This window comes from Panthera leo, chromosome B3, assembly GCF_018350215.1.
Source record: "Panthera leo isolate Ple1 chromosome B3, P.leo_Ple1_pat1.1, whole genome shotgun sequence".
In the NCBI taxonomy this organism is placed as follows: Eukaryota; Metazoa; Chordata; class Mammalia; order Carnivora; family Felidae; genus Panthera; species Panthera leo.
The window spans coordinates 24147745-24168430 of NC_056684.1; the positions used below are offsets into that span (position 1 = coordinate 24147745).

At 36.5% G+C, this 20686-nt stretch overlaps 1 protein-coding gene across 7 annotated transcripts in view; it reads right to left on the reverse strand.

Moving 5' to 3' along the window:
* The window catches only part of UBE3A (ubiquitin protein ligase E3A), a 91679-nt gene extending 71355 nt beyond the window's left edge, over window positions 1–20324 (reverse strand). For 2 of the 7 annotated variants that reach the window (XM_042941254.1, XM_042941250.1), the window contains exons 1-3: window positions 19709–20322; window positions 2635–2698; window positions 384–503 (exon numbers count right to left, since the gene is read on the reverse strand). Coding sequence is in view for 1 of the 7 variants with exons in the window: in XM_042941253.1 (XP_042797187.1) it covers window positions 384–403 (20 nt within the window). In the remaining 6 variants the exon portion in view is untranslated. Of the gene's footprint in view, window positions 1–383; window positions 504–2634; window positions 2699–4006; window positions 6415–19708 lie in introns of those variants that run through there. The other 5 variants (XM_042941252.1, XM_042941253.1, XM_042941251.1 and 2 more) reach the window with 5 other exon arrangements.
* Between the last annotated feature and the right edge of the window lie 362 nt (window positions 20325–20686).

Below are 20686 nucleotides of genomic sequence, written 5' to 3' on the forward strand. Positions count from 1 at the left end.
AACTATCTAGGAGAGAAAATTATACCAGTTTTATTGAAGTTGTAAAAATTTCTAGTATTTTAGTTAAAACTCTTACCACATAAAAGGCACATCTTAAAATGCACACTGAGAATTTTTTTTATAGTTTTTATAATGTTCAAACAGGTTTATTTAAAAACATGAAATTTTTGAGAAATACTTTCTTGTTTACTTATAGATAGATCTGGGGTCGGGAGAAGCATAAAATATTTTAGGAAGGATATTTAAATGGAGAAGCACATTACCACTTAAGCTCTACTATTTGCACTATTCCTGCCAACTATAATTTTCTTCATTTCTTACAAAACATATTTTACTTTATAATAACAGCCTTTTAAAGGCTGTAAAATAACATTCAAAATTACCTTTTACAAGCTGTGGCCATTCGGTGACATCAGGGTGATCACAGCTTTGAGTCACTGATTAAAAACAGGTAGTCACACCAGTCTAGCTGCTAACTTGATCTGAGCGTAGGTTTAATAACTCTAATAAATTAAACAAATCTTTAGTTAGAACACTTAATATAAATCCAATTCACCGTTCAAAAACTTATCTTCAAAGCTTCAAATCAGGTGTCAATTCAACATTCATCAGAAGAATAATTATTATAGAAATGTTTTTAAGGACTATTTTCCAGATTTTCTTTCCTTAAATGATCTCTTCACTTGATAAAGTGTGGTGATAATCTCTTGTATTTTTACAGAGTGTTACAGTTTACACAGCACTTTGGTCAACAGTGTCTTGTTTGAGACTTCAGGACAACTTCAGCTCTACCTAATCAGGGCAGATACTATAATAAGAATTTAAGGAAAAAACAAAAACCAAAACAAATTAAGCAGACTTAGAGTGATTAATTGACTTGCCCAAGATTTTAGAATTAGTGTTGAAGCTAGGATTAAAACTCAGATCTACTGACTTCCTATCCAGGGTTAGAATTTTTTGGTTTGATTTAGTTTTTACTATACAGAGTTTCCTAACTTCAGTATACGCAAAGATTCAGAATATGGATTGAGATCCCACTATTATGGCAACTGTTTAAATCAGACTAACAGTCATAGAGTTTTCCAGGTAGTCAAATGCTTAATGGTCACACACACACACACACCCACACACCCACACACCCAAAGTCTAGTCCTACTTACTCTACATTAAGTAGGGTAATCTAACAGCCCAAACCCCTTGGGTACTCCATGAAAAAGCGTTCTATTCTTTCTCAGCCATAAATCCACTAATATTCAATTCCATAAAAGAGACTGGCAAGATACAAAAACATGTTCTCCTCCCTCAACCTAGTATCTTTTGATCCCCTTACTTGGCTTTAGCACAACTTTCTTGATTGTCATGGTTCAAATTTATCAGGCATCCTAATCCTATATAGTTCTGGCAAAGACATACATCTGAAATATCCCCGTATTGAGAACTCATTTTGTGCAACTAGTTTTTCCTCTGTTTGATTTCCCTACCAAACTGTATATCCAGGCCAAATCCAAAAAGTGAACTAAGGAAAAATGAGAAAATTAAGAGGGAGGAAAAAATACCCTTGATAGTTGACACCTCTCCAAAGTAGCAACAAACAACCACAGAAGGTGGTTACCAGCATGGACCCAGAACCCAATATAAAATAGTAAGGCATCTGAGAATACCAAGAGAAGAGCTGAAATATCAATCTTGAGTCCATACCTCTACAGCAGCCTATGAACTTGGGCTTCAAATTCAGATAAGGGTGAGGGTTGGCCTTAGTATATACAAGTAACTTTAGGGAACTCCAAATATATGGGACTTATATGCCCTGGACAAAACAATCCAATTTTCCAGATTTCCCTATCATAGCTACCTGTCTCCTTATGAGAGCCTAGAACATTCCTGAGTTTACATGAGAAAAAGGCAATGGCGTCCCTGAAATGAACAATGTTCCCTCTTGGGTTCCCTATGATTTCAGAACCCCCAAAGAAGTCTAACTTTCCAACCTGTAAACATAATATATGAGAAAGTTAAAATACCTCGAGTGATCAACTGAGGTAAATTAATTCATTAAAGAGCTATGTGTATTTTACTGAGCCAAGTTCTCTCTACTGGTCCGCTTTTATATGAGGTCCAGTGTTTAACAGAGCACAAATAGGGTCCAGAGCCAATCTAGATTCAAGTCCTTGTTTGGTCACTTACTAGATGGCAACTCTTGGGCAAGTTGTTTAACCATTCTGAGCCTCATTTCATTCATAGAGAGAAGTAAGACAATAGTAGTGTCTATTTCAGAGGGCTGTCCTGAGGATGCACAAACCAATATATATTAAACTGCTCAGAACAGTGCCTGGCACATAGTAAGAGCTTAACAAATGGAAGCTATTATTAACTCACAACTTAACAGCCAAACCTGTCCCCTTCAATCTTCTCATGCATAAGATTTCACTTTTCACAGCATACTAACCTCTTCTAATTTCTTTCAGAATCTCATTTCTGTCCCTTATAGTCTACCTGGTAGCATAGTGATTTACCACCTAGCACAATGCTTTAAAAATAGCAGGCACCCAAATTTGCTGAAAATGTTTGTCCTTATTCTAACTATGACATTAAGATATGCATGCATTTTGAATTCCAAAAAATAAAACAGAAACATACCATATTTCGCCAAACTTCTGAGGAGCTGGTGAATTGTAAAATCAGGTTCTTACAGATTTTTAACCTAAAATATAAAACACCTCACTCAATTCTTTTCACATAGACAACTGGATAAACTAAAAAAAAAAATCTTCCCCAAAATTCATTTTTTGTAATGTTTATGAATATCCAAAAACATACCAAGAGACAAGTGTCCCTAATGCTGTTGCCAGGCTGCATGCAAGGGTGGTTAGACAGGCCCTGCTGCCTGACTGCTTTCCTCTGGCAGAGCCATGTTTCCTATATTCATCCACAGAGCTTAGAGTCTGCCATTTCTTTACTCTTCCCTCCCTCCAAAAGGGCTGAAAATACATGGAAACTGTTTGACTGTATGCCTCTAATTCCTTCAGATACCTATAGCAATTTAGCTATAGGTAAATAAATGTACCTAACATAGCAGATGCTCATAATATGTAGCATCTTAACATATTATGAGCATCTGCTATGTTAGGTATATTTACAAGCATCCGTCCACTACCCCCTAGATTTGCAGCCTTGGGCAGGTTCTTTCATATCTGAGTCTCAGGCATCAGGTTGTTGTGAGTTTTAGAGAAAATGTTTTATAAGTATGTAGGACAATGCTACCTGGCACAAAAAAGGAGCTCAACACATGGCAGCAATGATTATTTCCTAAATCAAACATGTAACATGTCTATCAAAACTTAACTCATCAAAAAAAATAAAAAATACCTTGACCCATCAAAAACCAAATTCTGAGCTTAAAACATGTACCCAAATAATCACTGTAAATTCTTAACTCTTTTGCATTTCTCAGTGGAATAAGAACTGCAGTCTTTTAAATCATTTCCTTTGATCATATATGAAGAAACCAACTCCCAAAGATTAGGAAAACCACAGGAGGTCGGGGTGGGGCAGGCCAGGGTGACTCATTCAGTTAATCATCCAATGATTTTGGCTGAGGTCCTGATCTCACAGTTTGTGGGATCAAGGCCCACATCAGGCTCCTGGATACCAGTGCAGGGCCTTATTGGGATTCTCTCTACCTCTCTTTGCCCCTCCCCTGCTCACTTGTGCTCTCTCAAAATAAATACACTAAAAAACCACAAACAAAAACAAAAAAAACACCCACCCAGTGTTATAGGTTGATGGTAGAAAATGAATACACAGCATATATTTTTTAAATTAACCAAGTTTTAAGATCTTAGAGAACCAAGTCTCAATGTATTCAAAATAGACTCCACTAGAGAAATCTGCAAATAATGGGTATTTGACCTTTACTTTCAGACTGTGATTCGATGCATAAAGTGGGGGTGCATGAATCTGCATTTTTAATATACATTTCAGGTGATACACAGATCCAAATGTGAAATACCTTGCTTTAGAAGATTGGAACACATAATCATAGGAAAATATATCATCAAATCTAGAGTGATACAGGATAAGAGAAACTGTAAGCCCCAGAAATGTTAGGTAGTCTCTGTAAATTTAACCATTAGAACTCTAATACAAGACTTAGTGCCTTTATTTTATTTATATCTGTGTCCCTCTCCAGAAAGCCCAGTCTAATAATCTAAGAATAAAAATGTAATCTACCCTTTATCCATCTACATTCATCTGCCCCTCTAACATTTTCATTTACTCTTAAAATGGTCCATCTGTTAACTCTCACACTCTATATATGCACACCACATACATACATATGTCTATATATTATTACATTTGTTATGTCCTTCATCTCTTCAATAGCCTATTTCCTTCATTTCCTTCTAACCTAGGTCAAAACTTAATTTCACAGACTACCTTTTCTATCGTTTTTTTGTTGTGTTCCCTCAGCACTTCTTTGAACAATGGTTATGATGTCTTAAATTTATGGGTAAAGCTACTCGTCGAAACTCTTAAGCTTTGCAAATTTATAAATCTTACAACTGACCAAAGACTGTCCTCATCCATTCTGTTGTTAGAACAAAATGTTTAAATACTGCTTTCATCCCGTAATCTCCACATAATCCCCTCAACTCTATTAACCCCTGAGTACCAGTTCCTTATTTTCTTCCCTTTTAACTGCTGGAAAGACCTGAAAACCATTATTAATGATCTCAGCTGCTTACACACAAAACCGTCCACCTACTGACATTTTTCTTACAGAAGTCATCATCATTCCTGTGTATTCTAAATCCTGTGGCCTCTAATCCTATTTTATTTCTGCAGCACTTCACACCAGTACTCACCTTCCCTGGCTTCCATAATGCTGTACCCACCTATATATTTTTCTACCTGTGACAGCAACTAGGTCTTCTTCTAGTTCATCTTCCTACCCCTCATTCTTGGCCACTCAAGTTTCTTGCACTAGCCCCTTTTCTTAACCTAAATTCATTCTCTGTGCAATGCCATCCATTTCTATAGCACCCCTATACTTTGGACCCAACTCTATATCTTTAAGTCTCTATCTCTCAAGTTGTAATAAGCCTGCTACTCTCAATTACCACTGATACACATGCACGCCTGAAGTATCATTAGCATATAATCAAACTCCATTATTTCCCAAAAAATCACTCCAACATGCCTAATCCTGCTGTCCTTCTAGACACAGAATGAAAAAATTGCTGCCACTCTTTATTTTCTTCCTCTCATTTTTATTTAGCATAACCACGGTGTGGGTTGAAACTTGTTAACGTTCAAATTCGTATTCATTCAAAAAATGTCTGCTAGCTGAAACTAATACAATGTTATACATCAATTACATCTCAATAAAAAAAGTGTATTAGAGTTTGAGTGCACATCAAGTGGATAAAGACACAGTGGTAAAGAAACTAGACATAATCTCTTGTCCTCACGTGATGGGCAAAAGGGGCACAAATAATAAAAACCACAATAAATAATGTAATTGCAATACATAATTGTGTTGTAAAGGAGAAGCACAAGATATGGTAAGTGCATATAGAGTTCTGACAATCTGGAAAAACAGGGAAGGCAAAAAACCACAGAAGCACCCTATGACCCAATAATACCATTCCTCAGTAGGTACCCAAGAACCAAAAATATAAGAACTGAAAGCAAGGACTTGAAGAAACATTTGTACATCCATATTCACAGCAGCATTATCTGTAACAGCCAAAAGAAGGAAGCAACCCAAGTGTCCAGTGAATGAATGTTAAACAAATTGTGGTATCTTTACATACAATGAAATACTATTCAGCCCTAAAAAGGAAAATCTGATACATGCTGTAACATGAGTAAGCCTTGAATATATAATGCTACCTGATACAAGCCAGAAGCAAAAGGATAGATATTGTATGATTACACTTACATAAGTAGCTAGAATAGTCAAATTCTTAGAGACAGAAAATAGAACAGTGGTCACTAAAGGCTGGAGGGAGGGAGAAGGTAACAGGAGCAGGGGAAAGTTACTGTTTAATGGGTACAGAATCTGAGTTTGGGACAATGAAAAAGTTCCAGAGATGAGTAAGAGTGATGACTGCACAACAACATGAATATACTTTATGCCACTGATCTGTACACTTAAAAATGGTTAAAGTAATGAATTTTATCTTACGTACATTTTACTGTACAGAAAAAGAACCTATATGATACCACCACACACCCATCAGAACATCTGATACTTGAAAATATCAAATGCCAAATGCAAAATGATAGAACAATTTGGAAAACAATTCTTTATAAATCTGAACATAAACTTGTCATGTGATCTAGTAATTCCAATTTAAGGTTTTTACTCTGGAGAAATGAAAACATGTTCACAAAAAGACACGCAAAGAGTATGTTTATTCACAACAGCCTAATGCTGGAAAAAATCTCAATGTTCACCAAAAAAAAAAAAAAAAAAAAAAAAAAAAAAAATGAATAAGCAAACTGTGGTATAGCTGTACTGCACTAAAAAACAAACAAAAAGTGATAAATACAAAATGGAGGAATTTCAAATACTTGCTAAAGGAACAAAGCCAAACAAAGAAAAATATATAACTTATGACACCATTTATATGCAACTCTAGAAGAGGCAAAACTAATATGCAGGACAATGGTTACCTGGAGCTAACAGGGAGAAATGACTAGAAAGAACATTTTTGGGGAGTAATTCAAATGTTCTAGTTCTTAACTGTGGTAGCAGTTACAGGACATATATGCATGAAAATACATCAAACTGTACACTTAAAAATGGGCATATATTGGATATAAATTATACTTCAATAAACTTTTTTTGGTTTATGAAAATGTAGCATATAAAAAGGTGGCATTTTAAATCAGTGAAGAAAGGATCCCTTAACTGATCTAGAGAATTGTCTACCCAAGTGGAAAAAAAATAAAAGGTAAATATTTGTACACAATATCCAAGGACATGCCAAATGCAATACAGACCTAAATCTAAACAAAACCATATACAAAAAATTAACTCAAAACAGATGACAGACTTAAATACAGAGCTAAAACTACAAAACTCTTAGAAGAAAGTAGGCATAAATCCTTATAACCTTTAGATTAGGCAATGGTTTCTTAAATAACAACACCAAAGACAACAAAATAAAATTTCATAAACCAGACATTTAAAACTTGGGTGCTTCAAGATAACAATCATAAAAGTGAAAAGAAAACCCACAGAATGTGGAGAAATATTTGAAAATCATGTATCTGATAAGAGACTTGTATCCAGAACATATAAAGAATACTTAAAACACAACAATAGAAAAGGGCACCTGGGTGGCTAAGTCAGTTAAGCGGCTGACTTGATTTCAGCTCAGGTCATGATCTCACATTTCATGAGATCGAGCCCCACATGGGGCTCTGAGCTTAACTAACAGCGTGCAGCCTGCTTGGGATTTTCCCTCTCCCTTTTTCTGCCATTCCCCCACTCTCGTATATAGAAGCTCTCTCAAAAAAAAAAAAAAAAAAAAAAAAAAAAAAGTCCCAATTAAAAAATAGCAAAGGATTTGTGCAGATCCACCCCCAAAGAGGGCCAATCAGCACATGAAATGTTTCTATCATCATTAGTCATTAAGCAAATGCAAATCAAAACCACAAAGAGATACCTTCACACCCATAAAAATTACTAAGATAAAGGGACAATGAACGGAAGTAGTGCTATCAGAAAGAACCTGCATACACTGCTGATTCAACTGTAAAATGGTGCAGCCACTTTGGAGGATTTTGGCAGCCTAAAATGTTAAACATAGATACCCTATGACCCAGCAGTTTCACTTCTAGATGTATACCCAACAGAGCTGAATATATATGTCCACACAAAAGCCTATATATGAGTGTTCATGGCAACTTGATTCATAATAACCATAAAGTGGAAACAATCCAAATAGTTATCAACTAACTGAATAAACAGTGCATATATTCATAGCATATTATTCAGCCATAAAAAAAGAATGAAGTGCTGTTATATGCTACATGAGTGAAACCTGAAAATATAATACTGTGTAAAAGAAGTCATACATTAAAGGGCACATATTTTATGATTCCACATATATGAGATGTCCAGAACAGACAAATCCATATAGAAAGAAATCAGATTAATGGTTGCCAGAGGATGGAGGACAGAAGAATAGGGAATGACTACTAACAGGTACAGTTTCTTTTTGGGATAATAAAAAGGTTCTAAAATTAGCGCTGGTGGTTGTACAACTGAATATACTAAAACCCAAATATACTAAATACAGTTATTACTAAAACTGAATTATATGCTTTAAAAAGATGAATTGTATGGCATGTGAATTATATCTCAATAAAGTTGGGAATTATAAAAAATATATGGTTGTTTTTTTTTACAAAACCTCTCAAAAAAAGAAAAAAGCTACATGTATCTATAATTTTACAAATATATTTGTTTGGCATTTGCCAGGCAATTTTATATTATTCTACACTAACATTTAACAGCTGTTATATTTTAGAATAAGTTAAGAAGAGAAGAGACTTTCACTTATTTTTATACCTAAAACTATACACTTTATCTACCTGCATTTGCTCACTCTCAAAAATAATTCTATGCACCAATATTTAAAGGGGGGATGGGAAAACCAACCAGGAAATACAAGTGGCTTTCTGGAAATACAGAAATGTTAGAATTCTTGGTTTTATGATTTATGAAAATAACCTAACCCAATATTTGAAATTGATACTATGCTGCAAATCTAGGTTGTACAGTTATACATAGGAGTAGGTAGGAGAACTCTGGGATCACAATTACTGTGTATTGGAAAAGAACTGAACTCTCTAATGGCATTTAGCCTTCCCCTCCCTTTGGGTTCTGTGAACAGTTCATAAATTAAATAAGTTATGCTTATTTACCTACCTGAATAACTACAAAATGTACATTCCTGATTGGCCAATTTTCCCCCTAATAAGGTACCTTTACTTAAGTGTTTTGTTACATGGGTTAAGAGTAGATCAAGTGTCATCTATGGAAATCTTTTAGAAATTCTAAATTACCAGATTTATCTCAATTTCCTGGCTTTAAATATAAATCACATATTCTGGTCAAGAATTCTATGATCTGAAAATAGAAGCAAATGTGACACATAGTCCGAAAGACAGTATTGTGAAATTTTCCTCCAGGTTCTTTCTGCACTATAGTTCATTTGAGTTCAATCTTATATAGTGTCTAACCTAAAATTAAACCTAGAATTATGCTTTCAGCCTATTTTATGCACACACACCAAAAAATGACATACAGTACAAGATACTGAAATAACTAAAGGTAGGTGGGTTTTCCTTGAAATAATCATGAACATATACTTTCACATTTATTATTTCCTCTGCATATCAAATGTAGCACCTAAACTCAAGTATCTGGCACGCTGGGGAGCTTAGTCGGTTAAGCGTGCGACAGGATTTTAGCTCAAATCACAGTTCATGAGATGGAGCTCCCCTGTTGGGCTCCATGCTGACAGTGCAGACCCTGCTTGGGATTCTCTCTCTCCCCTCCCCTGCTTGCGCAAGCTCTCTCTCTCAAAATAAGTACAATAAACTTAAAAAAAATAAACTCATAAAATCTGATTCAAGGATAACAAAAGACCACTGGCTTCTAATTTAACTTCAAAGTGCCTTTAAGAATGCTTACTACATATAATGTTAATTACATCTGCATCTGTTAAAAAATTTGAAAATTGTTCTAAAGACTATACTTGAAGGATATAAAATGTAAAAGTTGAAGATGTTTAATTTTCTATTAATATCTAGTAAAATACCTCAAAGTGGCCTAATTATATTCTTTTGAGCAGTTACCAACTGGAGTAGTATTTTTACATCAATCAGTACATGAACATTCATTCATTCACCCAGCACAAATGCCTGAAAGTATACAATAAAAAAAAAAGGGGGGTGGGGTGGGGAGGACATCCGGCTGGCTTAGTTGGTGGAGTATGAGACTCTTTACTCCAGGGTTGTAAATTTGAGCCCCAAGTTGGGTGTAGAGATTACTTTAAAAAAAAATAAGATCTTTAAATAAGTAAAATTAATTAAAATAAAATAAAATAAAATAAAATAAAATAAAATAAAATGAAATAGAGAACCATTTACTTTTATCATGGAGTCATCAAGTCAGGAGTAAAGAACTTATTTAATTGCAATTTGAGATTATGTACTTGCTCAGGAAAAGCAGGATTCAAAAACAGCACAATACAAGGAAACACTAAAACCAATGAGTGCAAGGAGATTCTCAGGGAAGGCTTCCCAGAGTAATATTTAGGAATATTTAGCAATATTCCCTGAGACCTAAAGAACAGGTGAAATTTGTTGTCTGTATTCCAGGAAAATTGAAATGCACTGGCAAAGACTTTGACACTAGAAAGAGGTTAGACAGCTCAAAAAACTGCAAAGGTCAGTACTGTTAGATGGCTCTGAACAATGGGGACTGAGGAGAAAGATACAGCTGTGGAGGAGAAAGAATCTAGATTATGTGAGACTTCCTAGACTAATAAAGGATTCTGAATTTATTCTAAAAGCAATGGAAAGCCAAAGCATAATTTTAAATAGAAAGTAACAAGGTTAAGACTTATTTTTAAACAATCACTTGAAAAGACAGAATTATTTGTTCACAATAATCCAAAAGAATTACAAACAATCAGAAATGATGGAGTTCATCCAAGTTGATGGTTACAAAATCAATACCAGCAATAATCAAATGAAATAAAAAGGATACTATTTATACTGCAAAAAAAAAAATTAATCATATACCAGGAATAAATTTAATAAAGCATGTGTAAAAGGCCTTTATGAAGAAAACTGCAAAATACAGAAGAATCAAATAAATAGCAAGATAAACCATGTATAGTCAATGCAATTCCAAATAATATCCCCAAAGGAATTTGATAAAATAGTTTTAAGTTATGAAAGAATGAAAGTCTAAGAGTCAAGATAGTTCTGAAAATTAATAAAGGGGAGGCCTGGAATCCCAGATTTCAAAGCTTAATATAGAACTATGTGAAATTAAAAAAATGTAGTACTGGTGTTTAAAAAAGATTAAGACAAAAAATTAAATTAAAAAAAAAACAAACTAAAATCAAACCCAAGCATATGACAGATGACAGTAGAAAAATAATGGAGAATCAATACTTAATGTTGGAACAATTAACTTATGTGAAAAAAAATTGATTCCTAACTCCCTCCCACATTGGACCTAAATGCAAAAAAAGCAAACAATATAAACCTCTCAACTATTAGCAGACAACGTAAAAGATGGTTTCTTGAACAAAAAATACAAATCATAAAGGATCATGATTTTAACATCCAAAGTTGAGATTCTATATCACACAAGAGAATATCACAATGGGCAACAAGTAATTTTATTCTTATTCTGTTATCTTTCACCGCTGCACTGTAAAGAAGGTTCAATGAGATGATCACCAAGGTCCTTTACATAACATAAATGCTGTTATGATGTCTCACTCTTTTTAAAACATTTAATTCATAAAATATTTAAAACATAGCCAAAATAATAAAGTTCACAGCCATTTACCAACCATCCAGAGTTAATAATCAAGAAAATGCAAATTAAAATGAAGTATCATTTCGTATCCATCAAATTTGCTAAAATTTTAAAATGTGACAATCCCAAGTATGGGCTAGGATGCTGGAAAATGAATTGCACATAAGCTGCTGGTAAAGTATACATTGGCGTAATGATTTTAAAGAAGAATTAGTAATATCTAGTAAAATTAAAGTTATTCACAACCTATTCCAGGCAATTTCACTTTAATGAATCTTCCCAAACACCTACACCCCCCCCCAAAAAAAGTATAAGAAACAATCACTCCAGCATTATTAATAACAGAAAAGAAAATAACTCAAAATATCCATCAACAGTGAAATACATACATTTTATATATCCATACAATGGAGTACCATACAGCAATTTGAACATATTAGACCTATATGCACTAACATATAGATCTCAAAAAATGCTAAGTATTTTTTTAAAAGGAAGCTGATGAAAGATTATGTTCAATACAGTACCATTTTGTAAAAATTTTAAACATAAAACACTGTATAGATCACTTATGGATACATGTACATGGATACAGTAGAAGTATACACAAGAATATGAAGTATACTCAAGAACCTCAGGATAGTTATTACCTTAAGTGGAGAGAGGGTAATAGAACTGGGAAAGATAGGGAGGGTGTTGCTCTAAGTGCATACATAAGGCTGCATTTACTTCCCAAAGAATCAAAAGTGGTCGAATTTATAATTCTGGATAGTGTTCGAATGAGTATTTGCTATATCATTTACTGTAAGTTTTAAATACTTTGTAAACTCATCATTACTTTGTAAACAATCTAACCTAACCTACTTACTTTATAAAAGGAACGATATCAGAATAGAAAATAAATACTATTGTAGTCACAGCAATTTTAAACATGTCTAAAATAGCACTTTGGGGAATTAAATCTTGATCACTTAAGAGAAAGAAACTTGTAGGCTACAGTGCAGCCTTAATTTCTCAGCATCTGATGTCAGCTAGAAATATCGAGAACACAAACACACCCCTCCTAGGAAACCCTGTCAAATACAGCACAGGCATCAGCAGTAAAGTGGGACTGCAGTATAGGCAGGTCTTTAGTCTACTGTCCAGACTGACCCCTAGTCCTATCATTACTTAAAATTATTTAAAGTTCTGAAGCCTAGAGGATTTTGTTCCTGATTAAACTTAGTTCATCAGCCCACAGCAGATATCCAAAAGTAGTTCTAAACTAAAAAGAAAGCAGTTCACTCATTAAGCACTTACAAATACATAAAACTGCACGTGAAAAAATGTTTATTGTTCTCATAGAATCTTCAATCCAGGAGCAAAGAAATGATTTAATTTCCGTTGAGATAAGTGACTTACCTATTATCCTGTTGAGACCCGTCTATTTTTAAGTTCACCCCTCCTTGCCTTTCATCTAGCCCAAAAGATGGAAGAGGAATTTTAGGGTGAGTAAACGGACTCCCTACTGAGATAAATGAGACCATAGGACCTTACTTTTTCATTTTGAAGATAATCTGAAATATAATACACTGGGCAATCATGGAATTAAAAGAATATACAATAATACCTGAAATGCAAAAATCTAGTTTTATGTGTATGCAAGACTAAAGTTAGCTCATTTTTTTTTAAACATATTCTACTTAAGAGGTCTCATTTCAACACTATAGTCAACTTTTAAGCGCTTCCATCCTGTCAAGCACAGTACATCCCTACCTTCGCTGCCAAACTTTGATCCATTTAATTTTCTATTTTCCTTTTCTGCTCTTTAAACATGTTTAATGTGTCCTAGTCCATTTTGGGCTGCTAAAACAAGATACCACAGACTGGGTGGCTTGTAAACAGAAATTTCTTACATTTCTGGAGTCTAAGAAGCCCAATATCAGGGTGCTGGCAGATTTTATGTCTGGGAAGAACTAGATTCCTGATTCACAGACAGCTGTCTTCTAGCTGGGTCCTCCTATGGAAAAGGCAAGGGAATTCCTTGAAATCTTTTATAAGGCACCCCATTAGTGAGGGCTCTACTCTAATGATCTAATCACCTCCAGAAGGCGTCAGATCCTAATACCATTACACTGGGTGTGACAATTCCAACACATAAATTTGGGAGGACATAAACATTTAGTCTATAGCAGTATGTCACAAACATAACAAAATGTGTAAAAAATGGAATATAAATGAAGCAGCTTAAGTAGCTACGGAAAGAAACTTTTCATTTTTTGTAAGAAACTCTAAATTTAGAACATCTTGAACAGCATAGTTTCTATAACCAATATTCAACATGATGCATTGTCAGCTCACTTCAGAAAACTAGAAGAGAAATGTTACCCAATTACTCTTTGTGTTAAATGGGATTTATCACATAAAACAGGTGCTCAAAAGACATGTATTTTTTTTAATTCCTAAAACAAAAACTTTAAATATTTAGCAAAGGTAAATATTTAATATCCTTGTTTACGGCACACTATAAGGTAATCAATATTGGCACGTATACACACAAAGAGGCACAATAAATAGAACCCCTAAGAAAAAAATACTGAAGTAATTATTCAGCTGAAAATACCCATATGTCTCCCTATGACCCATTAGCTTTATGTAAAAATAACTAACTGCTGGGCATTTCATCCTTTCTCTTTCAAAGAATGGGATTATGCTTTACATCTGATAAAAGAATTTGTTAGTAGTATGAAGAAATTCCTGTAGTGGTATCTGCAGTGCTAGAAGTATCATCTGAGGAGAAAAAAAAGAAGACCAGTTTTAAAGATGAAGCCAGGAAGTGACAAAATGTGACATTTGTTCAGTCTGAATGGTACATACATGATTGTTATATTATTCTCTATACTGTCTGTATACTGAATTGGGGGGGGGGGGGTCAGAATTTGTTCTGAATCACAAAGAATATAAAAGTAAATGGGTAGGATAGTGGTTACAGTCCACAAAAGAAATGCTAAGACTACCTTCTCACATTCAAGAGTAGAACTCTATTAGAAGCTTGAAATGGATAAGGTATCCCTTTTGATAAAAGGAGGCAGAAGTCATCACATTAAGAACTAACAAAGAGCTATAAGCCTGCATACCACAAAGAAACAGGTCAAAAAAATTTTTTCATGTTTTATTTTCATAATATAAAAGGATCTGTGCTTGACTAACCTCAACTGACCTCAGAAGGGTACTGTATGCAACACACTGAACTGTTAAGAGTTACCACATTAAGCTCCATTCTGCCCAGCCAAGAGTTTCATTTAAAGAACATTTTATCCTACTTGTATAGTAAGTGTTCAGGGTTCATATGCTACCTTCATGCTTTTAATTATAGCATAGATGCTGACTTTAATAAAGTCTTACATAGGATTCTTTTCCATGATCCATATGTGATGCCTTATAGATTCCACAGACTTCCTAGGATTGAACTTCTCGCATAATCTTATCCAATAAGAATCTATGTCTCCAAAATTTTTCCTTTGAGGTCAACCTTATGATTCACTTGACATTTATCAAATTAACAGGAGAGGTCAAAAGTAAAGCAAATTACAGAAGGTGTTGGACTATGGATTAATAATACTGAATACATCACTAACTATTAAGATTTATTGTTTATTTTAAATGTAGTTAACAAATTTAAAATAAATTCAGACACTAAACATTTTCCAAAATAATACTTCTATGAAAAGATTAAAAATGTTAATAGAGAAAAGCATGGAAATATACCAAGGTTCCAATCACCTATTTAATACTAACCAACTTGTTTTTTAGGGCAAGTCACTAAATCATACAAGGTCACTTTATTATTCCACTTTTTTGAGAATGATCACATCTGAAAAGCAATCCTTTGAAACAGACAAAGCAAGTATCACCTTCACTTGAAAGAAGTTAACAGAACAAAGGCTTTAAAAGATAAATGACCTGCTCATGACTAGAAGCTAGATGGGAAGAATGAACCCATGATCTTCTGACACCAAAGTTAGTGCTTCTTCCTCCACATCAGTGATTCTTGGTGGCTTTTGTTCACTGAACCTGCTGAGACTCTGAAACACTTAAAATTTTATATATAATTTTAGGGAGTTCACAGTCATGAAGCTTAGAATCAAACAGTTAACAACTGTCAGCTAAATCTATATGCAAACAGCAATATTCCAAAAAAAGGTACTAGCTTTATTTCATTCTCAGATTGGCCTTAAACTTAATAATCTTCTTTTTGACTTATTATCCACAATGATATTTACTTGCTAAAGATAATTTAGATCAAAGCACACTATACGTAACATTTCTCAGGTTAAACGAAAATGAAAGTTGGCAGAGACTAATTATGTACTGTTATTTCATTAAAAAAATTACACAGTATCTTTAAGCGTTTTAAACATAGAATATGTTTATAGATTAATACTATTTCTATTTAGGGGCACCTGGGTGGCTCAGTCGGTTGGGCGTCTGACTTTGGCTCAGGTCATGATTTCGCAGTTGGTGGGTCCGAGCACTGCGTCAGGCTCTGTGCTGACAGCTCAGAGCATGAAGCCTCCTTCAAATTCTGTGTCTCCTCCTCTCTCTGCCCCTCCCATGCTCATGCTCTGTCCCGCTCTGTCTCTCAATAATAAATAAATGTAAAAAAAAAAAAATACTATTTCTATTTACTATAATTTTACTTGACTCCCTTTCTAAGAAGAAAAAGTCCCATTTCCTGCACTGTTATGGTCAGAAAAGGCCCATTGATGGCATCTTGTGAAGTCATCCTTCTAATAATAGTGTAGAAAACACTCAAACATAAGGTAAGTGTGTAATCACAAACTACTCCTCCCAAGAGGTAGGAGCAAACATTTGCCATAGGGTACAAAGAGTCCTGAACAAAGAGTCCATACTCTCAGACTGTGGTTCTGGCTCTGCCACCTAGGTGACTTTAAGAAAATCTGTTTAAAGCTTTGCACTTCAATTTCTTCATGTGTAAAATTAATGGAGTAACTAACTTCGAGAATAGACCTACTCAGGTTTAAACCTTGTATAAATCTAGAAGACAGAAGGATAATCACCCCAGAAAAATATCAAAGTATTCACAGGAAACTGCCATTTTTTTTTCATATTTATATATATATATATATACCCATTCACACAAACAAACACACTATGTGCCAGATCTTGGGTGATGGAGAGGGACCAAGATATAAAGATATGAAGTATCTCACATATGCCAAATAGTGGTAGAAAGGGGTAAAAATAATAATCTTTAGAATAGCAGCTGCGAGTGTAAAGTGTTGAGCCCAACAGAACTGTCCTAAGATTAGAAGAGCACAGAAGAATGAGGCTCTGTTACATGATAGGGTTTCACAAAAAATGGGATTAATATGGACAGAGTAACTAGACTATAAGCTTCCAAAAGACAGAGACATGATTTTTGTCTTTGTATCCCTTACACCTAACAAGCTCATAGTAGGTACCCAATAAATGTTAGCTGACTATTTACTACTTCCTTAACTAATTCATCCATACTCAAGTATGGATAGTAAACTTTCTGGTAAACACTAGTAGGAGTCCTTGCCCTTAAAGAGTGAGTTCACAGGTAGTGAGAATGAAAACATGTAAAGGATAACATGCTAGAGTTCCCTGTATGTAAGGTGCTTTGAGACCAATCAGAAAAACTGGGTAGGAAGACTTCAAATGATAATACTTATTAAGGGCCTATGTGTTAGGCATTTTACAAACTTTAATCCTCATTAACAACTCTGAGTTAGTTTCACCATCCCATTTTACAGATGACAAAACTGCAGCTCACCAAGACGAAGTTAACTTGCCAAGATAAGACAACTAGGGGGAGCCCTGAATTAAAAATGGGATCTAATTCCAAAGCTGTTTTCACTGTACATACTGTAATGTCTTTGAATATATTTTATCTTTACATTGGGGGTGGGGGGGGGTAGGGGGCTGAGGGAGCAGGAACTGTCAAAATCTGCCAAAACTCTGTTATCCTGAATTACCATAAAAAGAGAAAATCTGTCTTCATTCATAAAAATGAGAAAACTAATTTTTATACAGCTGCATGTGTACTTAATATAAATTGTCTCTACATTCTGACCAATACAAGTTTAGGTCTCAACAAAAATATGCAACATGACTGAAGAACATAACCAATAATCATTTAAGAAAATAAGCATTTGTAAATATTTCAAGTGCTTGGGTTGAAAAATTTAGGTATGATTCATAGTTTTGGATTATTCCAATGACTGCTTATTCGAAACAGCAAATTATTTCAGATTTGTGGGGGACAGGTTTGGAGGTGAGAGAGAAGGGATAATTTTAAAAATGACCTAAAGTTTAAAAAATACAAATGATTAAATGTTAAATGTCAAAGACACTGTAAGTAACCAATTAATCTTGTTAAATGACCTGGACAAGTGGGATGAGAATATCTTCCTCTCAATTCTAATTAAGTATACTTAAAAAAGTCATGAAAAAAATGTACAATTTAGGAGACATAAAACAAAAACGGCTTACAAAACCTCTGAAAAGGAATCAAAACATTGTAATTTTATCTCTCTGTAAAGTTAAACTCCTCAGGAACTAGGCAATGTCTAGACAATTGTGTACACAACACTTAGCACATTAATGCTAGTTAATAAATATTGACACAATAAGGCTTTCTTAGTTTCCAATTCTAATTTTGTAAATATAGGGTCATTATTTCTTGAATTTATTTTTTACTTTTGCGATCATGATTACTAGTTTCTTTAAAGGGTTTCTGGGTCATTCTTCAGTTTTATCAGCACCATCACTAATACTGTATTCATTTCATTAAAAATGTGGTAAATAGCTCAGATTTACAAGCAAGATCTAATTCCAAAATTACTTCCACTATACACACTGTGAGAAAATTTTATTTTTATCTTCCTAAATTCTAAACTTTTTTACATGATTTACACAATAATATTCCAAGTAAGAATACTTACTAGTCAGAGATATGAAATACACTTCTCATTCCTCTTGTCATTCACTTAAGATTTACTGGGTATCTACAATGACTTTGACAGGTAATTTTTTTGACTGCTGTACTTAGAAACTTTAGGTCACTTCCATTTCAGGTCCCCAGAATATTCTGGAATAAATTTCCTGCTTCTTTCAATATTGCAAGCAGTGGAATACTCCAAAATTATAGGTTATATCCATATTCTCTTATGGTTTATGGAGAGTAACTCTGGACTGTAAATCCCATATTGCCATTCGTCTACATTTTCAACAGCACCTTAGCCACTTAATAAATATAATGCCGAACAGATTTAGTAATGCTTCTATTTTAATATGCCCATAGGACGTTTTAAAAAAAAAATCAGAAACTAAATTATTTTTGAAGAATAAACTCAACGACTGTCTATATTAAAATTATTTCTAACAATTTTACGGACTAAAGCATTTGCCACATTCAATTCTGACTTTACCAACAAAACCTCAACGCCATGACGAAAAGTCCTTTTCATTTTCTCAACTGAAAAGGGAAAACAAAAAATGCCAACTGTTTGCAGGGTTGCATTTAACAGAATCTCTGGCAAACCCGGTAGAGCTCATACTTAATTTGAAAAACCCAATAACCTGTGAACACAATCCTTGGGCTTGATTTCCCTCTTCATTCCCCCTCCCCGCCAGTCCACCCCCAAAATCCCGACCCACCAAAGCACACGTCTAAACATTTTTCACTACCGGGGCAAAAACCTCGAAAACAGAGGCTTCCTCCCGTTTGGAAGAAAAAGGCCAGGCCTATTCAGCCTGGGGCCCGGGCCTGCTCCTTAAGCTCCGCTCCAAGGAGGGCCAACTCTCGACTCCCTGCACACCCCGCCTCGGGCCCGCTCGCGTCCCCTAAGGCGACAAAAACCTCCCTCAGGCCCTCAGCCAGGACTGACAGTTACGGGAGCAGCAGCGGCTGCTACCTATCCGAGGCCTACTTCTGGCACCGACCCCTCCAAACCACGCGCCCCCAACACCTGCCGCGGCGCGGTTTAGGGGCGTCCTTACGTTTGCCGAAGCCAGCCCCGCAGGGTGGCTTGGACTACAGAGAAAACGAAGGGAAATGTGACCGGCCTCCCCGGCCCAGGCCCCGTCCTCGGCCACACTGACCTGTTGTCGCCCCCGCGCCTGGGCTGTGGCCCTCGCAGCAGCGGCCGCCTCACTAGTCGTCGTCGCCCTCGCTCGCCGCCTCCGCCCGCCGCCGCCTCGTTCCCTTTCGCTGCCGCCACCGCCGGGGCTCATGCGGGACCCGCGCTTCCTTCTCCGGAGACTAAGGCCGGGAAAGGGGGCACCGGGGCCGCATAAAACCCCGCGCTCGTCGCCAGCCGCCGCTCCGCCGCTGCCTGTCCCCACTAGAGAGCTGCGGGGCCCGCCGACCCGGGGCTAGACTGTAAGCTGCTCCGAGCGCGACCCCAAGGAGGAGCCGAGGGAGGCGCCGCTCCCCGAGGCCGTAATCGCTAGGTCCGCACAGATGAAGCTCAAGTCGGAGGCAGCAGCGAAAGGCGAGTGCCTGGGCCGGCAGATGGCTAAGTGGTAGCGAGGTGTGCAAGCGAGAGGAAGGCGATGTGTCGAGGTTCTGGCGAAGGGGATTCAGGCTCTGTCGTCTCCTGCAGTCACCCCGAACCCAGCGCCACCATCTTGGGAAAAACGCGGATCTCGCCGCCGCAGCGCAAGCCGGGAGGACTGGCTGGGCGGGCCGAGTATCCCAGCAGGCAGCGCGCTCCGCCCGGACGGGCGAGGGCTCCGGGCCGGGACGCAGGAACGCGGGGCGGGGCTGGGGGGAGCGCGGGAGGACGCAGCGTTGTGCCCTGCCCCCCTTGCTGGCTCCGCCCTCTTCCTGCTTGCCGTCGTCGCCGGCGCAGGGGCTGTTGGGAAGGGGAAGTTGCTCCCGGCTCCTTGGAGTCCTATTAGGGTCGGTCGCCATCTTAGGACGGGGCGGAGAGGGCAATGTTTCCTTTGAGCCACCGCTGTTTGTGGCCCCACGAAAGAAGGGGGTACACGCTGGAAGCCCCCTGTCTCCCCAGGCGTGTTGGAGAGCCCCTGGTCAACCCAAGTCCAGAAACGTGCTAGGACTTGGACGCTTTTGCT